At 53.0% G+C, this 15,761-nt stretch overlaps 1 protein-coding gene across 3 annotated transcripts in view; it reads left to right on the forward strand.

The window, feature by feature from the left end:
* The window catches only part of NTNG2 (netrin G2), a 52,986-nt gene that overhangs the window by 34,079 nt on the left and 3,146 nt on the right, over positions 1–15,761 (forward strand). For 2 of the 3 annotated variants that reach the window (XM_075519848.1, XM_075519849.1), the window contains exons 4-5: positions 2,562–2,734; positions 4,549–4,575. In XM_075519848.1, coding sequence (XP_075375963.1) covers positions 2,562–2,734; positions 4,549–4,575 — 200 coding nt within the window. Of the gene's footprint in view, positions 1–2,561; positions 2,735–4,548; positions 4,576–6,523; positions 6,680–9,433; positions 9,503–12,784; positions 12,860–14,238; positions 14,305–14,838; positions 14,914–15,761 lie in introns of all 3 variants that reach the window. The other variant, XM_075519850.1, reaches the window with a different exon arrangement.

Here is a 15,761-nt window from a genome sequence, read left to right on the forward strand (position 1 = left end):
CGTGCGGGTGCCTTTGCAGGGGCAGGAGGCGGGGGGGTCCGTCCCGGGAGCTGGTGCTCGGCTCCCAGCCCTCCTCAGCAGCAAGGGAGCAGGGTGTGTGTACAAGCAGGCACATTTGACTGCCTCCTGCACGCATCCGTGCCTTGCTTTCCTGGTAGTGAGAAGGCTGGGTCCTGCTGCTTGGCGGAGGTTTTGTAGCTGGAGCCAAATTAATGGTGAATGGGTTTCACCCTCCTGCATGGCAGCAGCCTGGAGCCGGCAGAAGCACCCTGAAACGGCTGCTTCGCCCTTGGCAGGGGATGCCAGGAACAAGGATGTGCTACAGGCAGAGGTGGCGTGATCAAGGCTGCCCCAGGCTACCAGGGGGACCAGGTGGTGGTCACCCAGGGCTGACGTCCCCACTGCGAGACTAGCAGGGTCAAGGACAGGAGCCAAGCGCTACCCTCCACGTCATCCTAGACTTCAGAGAAAACAAGGGGGATGTCAAGCCCTGCCTTCCTTGTACCACCTCCCCTGGGGCTCTTAAAATCCCTCTCAGCTGGATTTTAAGGCTGTGCCCTGGAGCTGGCTCCCATCCCCTTGTTCCCACCAGAGGCAGGAGGGAGGAGAGCTGCAGCTCCCAGAAGCTGTTGCTCTGATTCAGGCTGGGCCCAAAGCAGCAGCGGTGAGGCTTTGACCTGCTTTAACCCACTATCTTGCCTGCTTTCCTCCTGTCTGCTCATTTTGAAGCGAGGGAAGGAGGCCATGCTGTGTGGACACTGAATAATTCAGAGTCGGGCTCCGCAGCACCCCAGGGCTGGGCATTGCCTCTGCCAAAGGGCTGGGACAGCTCAGCCGAAATCCTTCCTCACTAGAGGCAGAGGGGACACGGAGCAGCTGAAATACAGCATCACTCGTGTGTAGGTACCGGTCAAAGCCGCTTCCTTCCCCCGGCTGCTCGGATTCACGGCTTGCTCCCAGAGCACTGATGCTCAGAGGCTGTTAGTGCTTTCAGCCGTGACGCGGCATCTCCAGCTCTCGCTAACGCACCGATTCAAGTGGAGCATGCTGAGTGTCTCAGCCTCTGCTCCATGGACCACATTTTCTTCCTTCCTTCCTTTTAGAGACTGCAATATTCCCTCCCCTGCTTGGTCAGAGACGGGGCAGGGTTGTAAGATGGGGAGAGAGACACTGTTCATCCAGCTTATGCTTAGCCGCTGAGCGGGGTTTGCTAGAATTAAGGACAGGGAGAGGAGGGGGGAGAAAAAAAATCACACATGAGGTCAGCTTATCCAGCCATGCGTGAGGAGAGGCACGGCAAAGGCGGCCTCCTTGGGTCAGGCAGGCGGCTGGGGAGCATCTTTGGGGGCTCCAAGGGAGAGGGGGAGCGGCAGCAAGACCCAGCGGGCATGCACGGTGCCGGCAGCCAGGAGAGACCCGGCTCGTGGCTCCCAGCCTAATCCAGGTTGTTTATCCCAGCACAGACAGAGCAGGAGGAGAAGCAGGCCATGTTTCCTCTATCTTCTCTGCAAGCAGTTTGTTCCCCTCAGCTCTGCATCTCTTGTGCAATTAGCCCTGTAAAATGAAGCGCTGCCCGGTCAGACTTCTCCACCCATTCACATAAGGCACAGCATTACTGTTTTCTAATGGTTCTGCTTCTGAGGGTGTAAATTATTGCACGAAGCAGTGAAAAACCAGCGGGCTGTGCTAGGGATCCACTGTCTGGAACCAAATGAGAGGTTTTGGTCCCCAAAGTCTCTGTCTGATGGCCTGAGCTTGGGCCCAGGAGTCACTAGAGCCACACGTGAGTTATGGGCTCAGCCTCTGTGCTCTGCGCAAGTCACCTCCGGAGTCTGAGCAACAGGAATTATTGTGCACAGAGATAATTATTCCCTGCATACTGCACTACAGCTCATTAAAAGTTTGTTAATGTTTGCAAATTGCTGAATAGTGTTTTTCGTTGTTGCCTTCTCTGATGAGGCAGGGATTAAAAGGCAGATTCTGATGGTGACTTGTTCTCTGGGTTATTTTGGTCACAGCAGGCTGGGGCCGTGCTGCATCTAGGGAAAAGGGTTTGTGCTGTGCAACTTCACACCACGGGAGAAAACGCTCTTGACTTGAGCACACTGCACAGGGGTCAAGGGGCTGAGTCCCACCGGTGCTAGCTATGCTTCTCCAGCTAAGGCTCGAGACGGTCCTCTCTGCCTCCAAGTAAATGCCTACATCGGAGCTAATCACTTGGATTTCTGAAAAATGTGTGTGACTCCTTGGAGTCTCAGCTGGAGATGTTGACTTACCATTAAATGATCTGTGCTACCGCAGTCAGATGGTGGGAGTAAAGTATCTGTCATCTTGGAACAGAGACTGCAGATCCACCTTGGGTGAGGACGTGGACATCGTAAGCCCAGCACCAGATACCTGGGGAAAACAGCTGGGTTCAGTGAAAAAATCCTGCAGAAGGAACAGGAAAGGGGTAACCAGCCCAGCCCTCTACTTTTTCATGCACATGGACAGCACTACGCCAGGAGCAAGGAGGAGCTGCAGTAATACCTGACAGCTCTTCTCCTGTCTTCCTCTTCCAGGTGTAAATGCAACCTCCACGCTAACCTGTGCACTTTCAAAGAGGGCAGCCTTCAGTGCGAGTGCGAGCACAACACCACGGGGCAGGACTGCGGCAAGTGCAAGAAGAACTTTCGCTCCAGGTCTTGGCGAGCAGGATCCTACCTGCCTCTCCCCAACGGGTCCCCCAACGCATGTAAGTAACCTGCAGCGAGCCAGCCCTGGCCGCACTCCCACCTTGGGCTGCACAACGCCCACAGATGGGAGCAGATTAGCAGATTCTCATCTTGACCTTCTCCCTCTCAAATCAGTGCAGGATGCTCAGCTTTCAAAAGGGAAGCAGGTATTTACCCATGTCTTGGTACACAGGGAAATGAGAGAGGATCTGGGTGGATGCAGAGGTGATTTGTTGGCTACTGGTAGATGAGTGATGAGTTCAAATGATGGTCAAGAATAGGAAGGATGACCTTGGGTCAAGATATAGGTCCATGGCTTGTGGCAATGCAAATTACTGTCCTTTGAAGAAGACATTATTTAGCCACAGTAGAGCACTGGCTGTCAAGTAGTCCATGGGCTCAGCGCTGGCACTGCTCAGCTGCGGCACTGCAGGTTGCTTTCTGGATCGCTTTCTGGATCCCGTTCTGTGTATGTCGGTATTTCAGGCGAGCGCCGCGAGCTGCGGTCCCTCTGCGCAGCTCCAATCTCATCCAATTGCCTGCTGGAGCAAGGCACTGACAGAAGCAAAGGCGCGCAGACGAGATGAAGGATGCATACCCACCATCGTTCGAGCAGGGGAATTGCGGCAGGAAACATCACAGATGGGCCAGTTTCTCCTGGGTTTCTGTCCAGTCCACGTTAGCAGACTTGTTTAAATGTCACAGAACCACAGTAGCCACTCCAGCCTTTCAAGCAGCAGCTTTGAGCATTACCAAAGAGAATCTTTTCCCTCCCTCCCCCCAAATTTTTTGAAAGATTTATGTGCTTTAAGATGATCAAAGCTGAAATTCAGGCTCCGAAGGCCGTGATGGGAATGTTTTGTGTGTGCCAGGGCTGGTAGACGAGCAGGTTCTTTGAAAGGGAACGAGCTTGTCAGCTCCCACCAAGCGGCTGCATTGCTTCAAAGGAGCCTGGGAGAGTTTCTGGTGTTGACAGGCACAGACATGCTGTTCTCTCTCTTTCCCTCCTCTCCACTCCTTGTGTCTCTTCCTATTTCTCTTTCTCCTGTGCTCTTTCTTCTCCTATTCATCTCTCTTCCCATCTGTCACTCTGTCTTCTTCCTACCCCCCACCCCAAGTCTCTCTCTGTTGCTTCCTCCTCTCCCATCAACATCATCCTCATCCTCTGCAACAAAGGCATTTCTCTGAAGTCCTCTCCCCTCGGTGGTCCTGCCTCTTCCATCACTGGTCCTGTGCTCTACGTTCACACAAAGCTGAGACTTTCCATGATTCATCCGCTTGTTACAGTAGAGAGGACCATGGCCATTAATCTCCTGGGTGCTGAAAGCCAGAAGCTGGTCCTTGGATGGCCTTCGACTGGCAGGTTCGAAGCTGGTGGCTTTGCAGCGTCCTGTTGAGCAAGTGCTGCAGCGGGAAGGGTGTTCAACCCTTCTCGCTCACAGAGAACTGCCCCAGGCACAACAACCTGATTCAGACCCTACGGCTCGTACTTAGCCCGGTGAACCTCAGAAGATGTGCTTGTCCTTTGCTGGGCTTTAACAGCAGGCCAAGGAAATGGTTAACACCAAAACCCATCACCAAGGACCGTGCTGCTTTTTCTTGCCCAGGTGAAAGGCTTGAGATGCCAAGACCCCAGACAGCTCTGTCTGGTTGCCTCTGTGGTTTGACAAAAGCAGCTTTTAAGACGTTGCAGCAAACTCGTATGCCTATGAGCAAGACCCCTGCTAATTAATTGCTGTTCGGTCCCGTGTCGTGTATTTGTTTGATCTTCTGCTGGTATCGGAGCCGATGGCATCCTGCTTCCAGTGACCGGGCTTCTTCTTGTTTTTTCCAGGTGCAGCTGCAGGCTCAGCCTTTGGCAGTAAGTAAAAACATAACTGAAATGCTGGCATTTAACACCTCGGTGCATGGTCCTTGCGGATGTCACTAGGAAAAAAAAAATTGTTATTTTCTGTCCATTATCATTTTCCAGGCAATAAGTCTTCCCTAATTATGCCTCATTTTCTGTCCTGTCAAAGAGTCTTATATTTTCTTCCTTTGACTTCAGTAGCTTCATTTTGCCTCTTCCTCTGGCATGGTTTCCCCCCATGAGGTTCGTTAGAATGGCAGCCGGAAAGGAAATAAAAAAAGACTCTTCAAAATCACCAGTGCTCGCTGTGAACTTTTCCCCCCCAGTATTGCAGACTTCTGCTCTGAGAAGGAGCTGGGTTTGAATTATTTGGCATAGCATCCAGTCTGGGTCACCTTGGGCTATCGATAAAAAACCATATATAGAGTGTGTGTACATCTGTACGCGCACGTGTATGTATACGAACATATGTCTACGAAGTGTCGGCAGCAAAGACGGTAGAGCTCAGTGGGGATTTCTATTGCAAGATTGATGGTATGATAGGACTCCTTATTTAACAAAGCTGGAGGTAGTTTGATATCAAAGAGCCTTGAGTTTTGGGTAAGCAGAAGCCTGGGTTTGAATTTTGTGGCTTGGAATTACCCTCCAGAAGAAACAAATCGGAGAGCTGAATGAATAATGAATTCTTTGGTTTGCAGGCAACTGGAAAGAATTGGAGGAGAAATAATTTCAGAGAAATGCAAATGCAATTAAGAAAAATGCACCTAATTGAAAAGTGGAGGACAGGTTTTCTGGGTAAATGAACCATATTTAGATTTTAAGCAGCTAAATTTGAATGGTTAAAAATTTCAAATAAAAATTAAAAGTCTCCCTTAAGTAATTTAGGATTTTAAAAAATCAAATGTTTTAACAGTCCAAAATATTCTTTGCTTTTCTGGTCAAAACCATTTTGATAACTCCTTTTTTCCCCCTTAACAGAGCTCGGCATTCTCAGTGCTGCCTTTGTTTCACTGGAAAATGTTTCCCATAACATTTTTCTGCTAGGGAGAAGCTGGGGGCGGTGCTGGGAGCGATGCGCAGGAGGTGGACAGGAGGGATTTGTGTCCAAGGCCAGTTAAGGAGAGATTATTTAGCCTGCATAGGAGACTAGAAGTGACCTAAATTAAGTATTTAAACTAGCTCAGGGCTATTATGAAATTAAGCATGATAATCTGCATGAAGCAGTGGGACAAACAAGGACAGGAGGGCAGCAGGTGTAAGTTAAGTAGGAATTTGTGTTCCGAGTGTTATTTTAGTTCGGGCTGTTGCGGCGAGCGCGGTGGGGTGGGCACCGCACCCGGGACCGCTCCCGCTCGGCTCCACGGAGGCTCGCTGACGTTAAGCCATCAATTAATTTGCCCCGCTGAACGAAGGGTGCCGGTGGAAATGAATACATGCCAACGGTACGGGTTGGTTTGATGGTGCCGGGTAGTTCACTGCCTGCGGGGTGGCAGAAGGGACCGGTGCTGTTGACGGAGCCGGGGTAGGCAGGGCTCTGCCAGCTGGCACGTAGACATCAGGCAGCGGAAGCACACGTCCTGGCAGGGTGGCCTGGGGCTCCTCTGCACCTCCCGCCTGCTCTTCGCCCCATCTCTGCCCAGGCATGCTTCCGTTTCCCCTTTTCAGCTTAATTGGCAATTAGTTTATGATAGAGCTGTAAGTATTTAAGCCAATATCTGCACCAACAGAGTAAGCTGATACAGCCACAACCTCCGGCCCCTGCGCGCACACACGCGCTCGCCGCATCCAGCGTCATCGAGCCGCCATCGCCTTAATCCTCTCGGTGCCCCAGTTGTAACTGTGCTGAGAAATGGGTCACCAGTTCAGCCCGAGCAGCGGCAGCCACACGGGCGTGCGGGCTGGCAAGGAAACCCTCCATTCCCCCAGTAAGTGCCTCCCACCTCTTCTCTTTGCTTGCTAGCGTATGAGCGACGGCAGCGGGTTACCACCACAAAAACCACCACTGCAAAAACGACCACCGCAACAACGCCCACCACCACCACCTCAACCACCACCACAACCACCACCACAACCACCACCACCAGCACCCCCCTACCTGCCACCACCACCCAGCCAGGTGGGTGCCACGGTCCCTGCCTTGCTCGGAGGGCCAGGACTCCGCTGCCAGGCTCCTCTTTTCGGCTGCTTCCCATGCCGGCTCCTCCGGTGGCGGTGGGGAACGCATGGGGCTGCCGTGTCGGTGACCCTGGTTATCTGCTCTGTAGGATGATGAAGGGACATGGATAAAAATCACCCGGACTCGGTTCACGTCCTGCAGCCTCTGGGCAGTCCTGGTTTGCTGTTCTCTCTATTCGGTCCAAGGGCACTTTGACATGTGTAATACGGGCTAGGAGCAAGCGTTATGGTCCCTATAAGCAGGCAGCCAGCCACAGCGGGTCCACCTCAAAGCCAAGAGGCAACCACGCCATGGGTTGACGTCCCCCCGCACCGGCTGATCTCGCTCTGTTGTGGCTCTGTTATCATTAGGGTAGCAAGAAGTGAAGGCAGGACTGGATGTGGGGAAAGCAACGCTTTTCCCTTTTTTCTTTCAGTTTTGTTTTTTTAAAAAGAAAAGGTTTTCAAAATCCATCCCTCCTTGAGCCACTTGGCAATGTTGTCCTGCACAGGGCTGGCACGGCTGCAAGAGATGCTCTCTTACAGCTCCATCACAAGGCAGGGCAGGAAAGCAATGAAGGCTTTATAGTCCCACCATAAAATTAAACCATATATCTGGTCTTGCTTGGCTGGAAGGAGAGGGGAATTGTACCCTGACCCGCTCTATCCTCGACCTCCACATGCGATACCAGAGCAGGCGGGCGAGTTGCCCCTGCTGTACTTGCTGGGTGCTGCTCCCAGAGTGCGATGGGGAACGCTGGGTGCTGCTCTGCCCCACCAGCCGCTCGCTCGGACGGGGAACCTTCCCCGTGGAGGGCTGCTGCCTCGGCGTGCGAGCAGCCACCTCCTGCCACTCACTGCCAGACTCAGAGCAGCCCGCAGGCTTTGCTAAGCCGTGCCAGGGACGGGACGTCGGGTCAAGGGAGAAGCTGGCTCTGTCCTTGCCGGCTCTCCGAGTCCCGCATCGAGTCCCTGTGGCCAGACTCACGGATGTAACGCAGGCTGGCTGCACCTCCACGGGCACTTTTCCTAGGGCAGAGCCGCACTCTAACATTCCCCAGGCGGCTGCTGTACAAGCAGCCAGGGAGCGTGCGGGGCTGGAGCTCACACACACGCCAGAAGCACCCTTTCCTAATTTCTAAAATCACCCTGTGGAGGAAAACTTTTGTCCTTTTTCTGGGGGTTCCTCCTTCCCTCCCCCCGTGAACAAGGAGACAGCGTTTTCGCTTGTCTTTTGGAAATGAGCAGATAAAACTTAACAGCAGGACTTTTTTTTTAAGCTTCTCATGGGGGAATTAGACACGCATTCCTCCCCTTGCCATGCTTTCTGGGCCTGATATTTCCCAGGAGGACGTTTTACACCCACAGTATGTTAGTAACAGTCTGTCTGGGGGAGCTGCCAGAAGCCAGTCAAAGGGATGAGGAAACTTGATTGCATGTTTATGCAAATATAGATATATTCATGGAAGTACCCTGCTTGAGTAGTTTATCAGGAAGCCGAGGGTTTAGCTCCAACTTCCATGGAGCTGGAGTGACCCTGGGCACAAGAGTGCAAGTCTCATGTCTGTTAAGAAGCGCTCCTCACCCAGGTCCTTGCTGTACATGTGCAGGAGGAGGTTCATCCACCACCCCTGCCCAGAGCTCACACCATCGCCATGGCCCCAGCAGCGACAGGGGATCACGTCTACGTCTGCACCACACTTGGGGTCATTTGATTTTTATCCATGATCACCCATAGCAACACTTTAGGTCTATTTTTTTGCAAGTGCTGTGTACGCGTGGGTGGTGTGTTTAGCGTCTTATCTTGTGTATGATTTGCAGTGCTCTGCCTCGCTTGTGTCATACATCTGGGGCGGGCAGGATGGCATCTGTGTGGGGTTGGGTGGCGGGGGGGGACAGGCTCTCCCGCCAAACTGCTCTGAGGGACCTGGGAGACGTCACGCACCTCGGGGTTTATTCCTTCTCCAAAACCTGCTTCCTGGGCAGAGAAAATGTTTTCATAATGCTTTCATTAACTGATGGCAAGGGACAAAATAAATAAATAAATCACAGTCCAGCCACCACATCTCTGGCTTGATACGGTCAGGGCTGAGCTCAGAGTTCCTCACCCCCATCCGTGTTTCTGCACGGCCAGGTCCAACCCCAGAATGGTGTGCCTGGGGATGGAGACAGCCCCTGGAGGGGCTGCTCCAAATACGAAGGTAGTCAGGGCCACCCAGCAGCTCTGTTACATGGGCAGCGTGCTGGGTTTGATGCCAAAGGTCCATTCTGTGCCTTTGACCAGCAATAGGGAATCAAGGCACAGCCTAATTCTGATCTGCTTTTGACCAGAGACGTTCCTCCCCCTCCAGTCCTACAAAACGTAAAGTACTTCTTTAAGTACCATGACATCCCAAAGGGGCTGTGAACGCAACTCGCTTGGACCTCAGGGAAAACACCTTGCTAAAGAGAGGACCCTTCGAGCTCCTGGTAAGACACCCGTTTGCAGGAGACGCAATAACCCCAAGCTGGGTCAGAGTCCCAAAGTGACATACTCTGTCATTACCTCCCTTCTGAATTTTAGAAGCATTAAACGAATCCCTCCTTGCTTTAAAGCCAGCTTAGCCAGCCAGACATTTAGAGAGTCCTGTTAGGGCCCTGCCCCATCCCTGTGCTGTTTCACCCTCTAATTTCCACACTGTCTTCTGCCCTCTGAATTTCTGCTTCCCACCATAAGCAAGCATCATCAGACCAGCCTCTGAGTTCGCTGCCTCTGCACCCGTGAGCGAAACACCGAAAAAACCAGGTATTTAAAGCCAGACCGATGTGTTTTTCCCTTCTCCTTCATGCCTCCGCACACTAGTGGGTAGCGGCAAGGCAGAAAGCAACGTAGCACGTAGGCTAGAGGAGTAGATTAGATTTGGGTTGTCTCTGGGTTGCATGGATCTGCTAGACATCTGCTTCCTTTGGCTGCTCGTGGTGTTTTCCGCGGTCAAGGTGGAGCTGTGGTCATGTTCGTAGGATGCTTTTGTGCCCGGTCGCCTGCGGTGAGAGGGGGGAGAAGAATGAGTTTATGGGCACGGTCTGTGGTCTGAAGGCAGTGGAGGCTGCCAAAATGGGTAGAAAGAAGGGAAATGGCAGAGTTGCCCTAAGGAGGAGGAATTAAGTGCTATTCTCATTTGCCTTCTGTAGTTCTGTTATTTCGAAACCTTCCTTGAAGCCTGTCAAATTCTTCCTTGCCATTTGTTACATTTTTCCCACATTCAAAATAAGCAAAAAAAGCTCTTTTTTTTTTTTTGGGCTTCCATTCCCCCCCCCCCCCCCCCGGTTTGCAGCAGTTTCAGCAGTGCCAGTTCACCTCTGGGAAAAACAAAACCAGCCTGAGCCCTGCTTGATGGTTAAGAGCTCCAGCAGAAAGAGAGCACCAAAAGCCTGGCTTTGTGTAGGTCCTGCAGAAACGGGACCCCGTGTTTATGTTTTGAGAAGGACTTTTTCAGGGTCCTTCCCCGCTGCTCCAGTGCTTTTTCCCCCGATGTTTTTTGCTGTAAAGCATGACTTCTTGGGTCAATGTATTCTACTTCCCCAGAAACCCGCCAAGACCAGTGATTTTCATCAGGCTGATACAAGCCCCCGGGATAAGAGCTGCCCGGTGTCGCCCATTTGTATGAACTGGGTCTGGGAGTGAAATGTGTCTCTCCCCCTCCCAAAATGTAAAACTGTCCATTAGTGTCCCAGAGCTACAAGGGAAAGGTTCTCAGGATAATGAGCATTAATAATTTTCCTGGCTCTGTAAAGGCGACTGAGTGGAGGTGTATGTGAATGACTAAAAAGCAAAATGCCTTCAGGGCTGTTTTTTATTGTGACTCTAATTAAACCCTTGCCAATTTGCACAGGGCTTTTTTCATATTCTCTTTAACACCATATTAATATCAATTGGTTTCCACTTTCCAGCTGAAAAGGACAATGTCTATCACCTTCTCTTAGAGCTTGCCGTTAAAAAAAATAAAAAATAAAAAATCTTTTTTTTTTTTTCCCTTTTTTATTCTGCATTGTTTATCATCCCCTTGACAAGGCTGGGAAATCACATTTCTCTCCTACTCGGGTTTGTCCTTTGAAACTTGGCAAGGATCGAGAGATTTTTTTTTTTTTTTTCCCTCCTCCTCCTTATGTTACCCAACTGGAGCTTGAAATTAATAATATGGCTTTTAAAATTTTATTCCTTGGTTTGTTTTCTAGCAAACCTGAAGATTGTTACCAATATTGAGGAGATGGGGAGGGGTATGGAGCCAGTGGGGGTGAGGGTTTGCAGGGAAATCAAACAAGTGATCTATAAATTTCTCGCTGGTTTAATTTCTCTGCAGTGGCTTGCAATTTCTTTAATTGGTATTTCTGAGGGACAAGCAGAGCCTGAAGGAGGGCCTGGAAGTTTGGATTAGAAACCAGGACTTCGTCCCTCCATCAAAGACACCTCTGCTAATTCTCCGTTCCGTTATCTCAAAGCAGAGAGGGGCGCAGATCAGTCGCCGAGGTCCTTACACAAACACACGAGCGAAACGCCGTGCGTTCAGCGGGGCTGAGAACGGGCAGCTCAGCGCACCGCTGCCCTCCCGCCCTTGGCATGGCAAGGGCTGCCCGGCCCCTCCCGTGCCCGAGGCTGCACCAGCTGCCCAATGCCAGCAGCAGCACTTGCACGGAGCAGCCAAGGCATGAAAACCTGCGCGGCACAGGGTTGGGTCGGTTTTGTCCTCCAAAGCTCCGGCCCTCCGTCGGAGCACTGCAAAGCCCCTCGCTGGTTGCCAGCTCCCCCCAGTACAGCCAGTAACACAGCTTTCCCCTTTGATCGCTGCAAGACTACACCGGCTTGTCGGCAGCTGCCCCGCTGCAAGTGGGCTCTCCCCCAGCCAAGGCTGGCCCAGGAGCAGAAGGTAGGAGACATGCGGCTGAGCTGGGTCCCACCAGTGAGTACCAGCTCCCGACGCTCAGCAAACCCTTTAGTTTCTAGAGTTCTGCATCTCTGTTTTCCATGCATCTCTCTCCTCCTCCCGCCTGGGAAAAAGCTCAGGGTTTGTCTATGCCCGACACGCAGCTGGGAATCTGGTGAGGCTGGATTGAGCCTCAGGGTTTAGCCGTATACATGAAAGATGAGGATGGTAAGTGGTAGAAGAGATTGTTCACAGCTTGCTGCTGGGGTGAACGGAGAGGATCATGGAAATCTTGTCGTCTCCTGAGACCGGAGTCTGTTTGTAGAGCAGAATAACTTTGTAAATAGATAGGCCTGTGTGGCTTATAGCATAGATGCCTTCTTATGTATTTCCTTGCTTCAGGTCTCCTGCATGACTGCCTAAGGTGAGCTGCTCCTGGTGGGAATCTTGAGAGGCTTCACGCTGGCTGTTGAGGCTGAAGCTTCTCCTCCTCAGGGTTCCCACCAGCACACGCGCTTCGGCAGTTGCCCGTTGGTGCTCAGCTCCCGTTTCCCATCTGAGATGCCTGTAGCTCGCTCCAGCTGTAGACATTAGCATCCCTTCCAGTGCAGAACATAACTGCTGAAGCTGGGCCCAGGACACAACCCAGTGTTTGGAAATACTCAACTGGGCAGCAGAAAGTGCTGCAACTGAGGCTCTTTGGAATTGTTGTGCTTTTGGCCTGTCTCTGGCCTCACAGAGAAACAAAACTGTATTCAATACAGTAACAAGGGATAGGCCTACACCATGGGCATCAACTCCAGATGATGCTGACAGTCTGTGCTGAAGAAGGGGGGGCTTCTGAGTCTTGACAGTGGTCTGCAGATTTAGCTTCTCTCCATGCTTGGGCAATGTAATTACCACGTGCCAAGACTCACCCATCCAGCAGCTCCCACACCCTCCCCTTAGGGGTACTTTTTCTGTCTCTCTTCACACTTAAAGACTCTAATTTCCAGGAGACTTTGTCTCTCATTCCTGCTTCAACACATCCTCAACCAGATATGGCTCCACCAACCCACCCTAGATACCTGCCTAGAGCTTCCAGTGTCCCTTTGCCACCTTTTTAAGCAAACGAGAGGGGGATCTGTATTTAATCTGATGTTCTCTCTAACTGATGCCACCATAAGCTGTTCAGCGCCCATCAAACGCAGCAGCACTTGGACCCAAGCCGAAGCCACCAGACCCTCCCGAGAACATTCGAGGTAAGGCCATGCCCGTCCCCAAGGACAGGGCAGGACAGGTTTCTCCCCCAGTGCCCGTAGGCCAGGACAACCCACCCGCCCTCAGCACGACCCACCATCGTACAATCTGCTGTCCTACTCAGAGGGTCCACCTCAGCTCAGTTCTGCTCATCCAGCCCCATGGAGATCTTTTTGGAGATGTGTTTGGGGCTGGGATGGCTGCAGGTGTGTCCCTGGGCCCCAGGAGAGCCCATGGGCACCACAGCTGCTTTGGGAAGGGGTTTCTCGCCACAGAGCGAGGGGCACGCACCTTGCCCTGGCCAAGATTAATTGGGCTGACCAGCTGCTCTGGCCCAACAGGGCCAAGCCTCGTTAGCAGATCGCCCTGCTCCCAACACCCTGTGGAGCCTCCTCAGGGCCATGGCCCCCTCCTCATGAGGGATAGGCACAACCATGGGGGCTTCTACGCATGGATATAGCCCCCAGGGCCACCTGCAGCACCCACTGCAGAGATATGGGGCTCTGGAGCACCCCGGGGACCCACTGAGCTCTCCTTCCCTTCTGAGCTGCCCCACTTACCTCATGGCGGGAACAACAGGCCCCGGTCCCCCTGTGCTGGGTCCTGGGCCGAGTCCCCTCTGCTGGGGACTCGGCCCCTGGGCTGGGTGCGCTGCTGAGTGCCCGTGAGGAGAGGCTGCCATGTTCCGTGCTTGGCCATCGTGCCAGGCGATGGAGGAGGCCATGCTGGCAGAGCAGGGCCTGGGCACCGTGGTGGCCTGTCATGGAGGCTGGAGAGGCAATGTTGGTGGAGGAGGGTCTGGACACTCTGTGCCAGCCCACCATGGGACCAGGGGAAGACATGGAGACCTGAGGAGGCCCCGGTGCCACAGCAGCCTCACAAATGGCGTCAGAGGCAGGAGCGGGCCCGCTCTGACCATGGCTGAACCCTGGGTGGGGAGCATGGCCACCTCCTGCCATCGCTGTGGGGATGTGACCAGCACCGGCGGGATGTAGCTGGCAATGCCCACCCAGCGCCTCCCCGAGCACCACAGCGCCGTGCAAGGGCTTGCACGCCACAAAACCCAGTGGGACCCGTTCCTAAACACCCCGTGGGATCTCAGCGCTGCTCAACCTTGCCCCTTACTGGGGTTACCAAAGCACAAACCCCGCCAAGCACTAAATCCCATCGGCTCGATTTGGAAGCGACGGCCTTTACCCCCAGCGCCCCGGTCATTCTGTGGGGGACGGGGGTCTGGCGGGCAGCACAGCCCCAAGGAAGCACCATCCCGGCTGGGGCAGCCCCTTACCCTAAGGGATTATCCCAGCCCAACTGTGCTGGGCTGGCCCTGGGAGCCCTCTCCCCACCACAGCGCTCAGATATGTTTTATCCTCTCACGTAGCAGCTCCGAAGAGCAAAGCAGGGCGCACAGCACACTCTGCAGGCAAGAGGCACGGGAAGAAGCCAGGTACGTGCTGGCAGGGACAAGCTGGGCTGGAGCGGTGCGTGCTCGGCAGGACCCGGCAGCAAGCCCTGCCAGATACCACCTCCGTAGCGTTTGTGCTCTTAGCTGTACTCCTAGTAGCTTTTTGGGTGCTGGTTGGCATGACCTCCATCAAACTGAGGCCATGGCCAGTAGATTATTTTTTTTTTTTTAAGCTGTTTAGACTTGTAGATCCTTATCCCGAATAACCCAATTCGTGCCACCGAACGCGCGTAACGGGGGGATGTGTGAGCAGCTCCTCTGCCTCGGCCCCCGTCTCTGTGCATTGCAATAGCGTGGTGCATTGGGTTTTTCATGCATCAAACTTTGAGGAGGGGAGAAGAAGAGGAGACATTTAGCAGCTACCAGCTGTCTGGTGCAGAAATAGATGCCAGCGCTGCCAGAGCGGTGTTCTTGGCTCGGCTCGGCATTGTTCTCGTAGCAGAGCTGCTCGCGGTAGGGTAGGACACAGAGCGGTGCTAAGCGGCGAGAAAAAGCATGTCTCTGATTTTTCTTAAGCATCCTCAAAGAGCTCAAAACTCATCCGGCTCAAACCAGACTCTGGCCCAGTGGCTCCTATTGAAACATATAAAGGTAAGAGGAGGGAGCACGGTGCTCCAGGGCTCCTGGTCTTCACCCAGGTGATGTGGTCCAGCAGCCTCCGACATGGAGAAGATGGGGAGGGTTTGTCTGTCCGAGTCGTGGTTAGCTGTATGTAGGAGTGCATCCCTAGTGCGAAACAACGCTTGGGAATTGCGGCAGCCAGAAGTATTTGAGGTGAAATTCTTTGGGTATTGGTCAAACAGGCAGAAGTTGTTTCACAGAGGGTCAGGATTACAACAGACTCTCAGCTCCTCCTCAGGCAGCTGTGAACCATGGGGAAACCTTTGCCCTGCTCCATCTTCCCTGGTCATCCTTTCATTGAGACAAGTCTCCTCCTCCAGTCACACGTGCATGCCAACCCATACCCTTCCCTCCCATCCGTCTGCCATCCTTGAATGTTTAATGCCAGAGCTTGGAACAAAACCGCAGCTCCAAGCCTCCCTCCTCCTCGCCGAAGGCTGGGGAAGCTCAGACCTGGATGACGCTGTTTCTGCTCGTGTTATCCCCTGCCCGTGGTGGCTGGGACACCTCCTGACCAGGACAGCTGGGCCACAAGGCAACTAGGGTACCTCCTCTCCTCCTGCATTATACTTTTAAACTTCCAGAAAGATCCAGCATCCTGAATCTAACGCTGCAAGGTAGTCACCATCCCATCATGGTAATAAAAAGCAAACACAAGAAGCAAGTAATCAAATTCCTCCAGCTACAAATTAAACCTAGCTGGTTGTTTTCCAACACATGCCCACAGCTGAGAGAGGTCAGCCCTGCATGCTGGGGACAGGAGCAGTGCTCAGCCAAGTGACGGTGGCATCTCCCACCCCGCCAGCAACCTTTGCAGG

This window comes from Mycteria americana, chromosome 17 (genome assembly GCF_035582795.1).
Source record: "Mycteria americana isolate JAX WOST 10 ecotype Jacksonville Zoo and Gardens chromosome 17, USCA_MyAme_1.0, whole genome shotgun sequence".
Taxonomy (NCBI): domain Eukaryota; kingdom Metazoa; phylum Chordata; class Aves; order Ciconiiformes; family Ciconiidae; genus Mycteria; species Mycteria americana.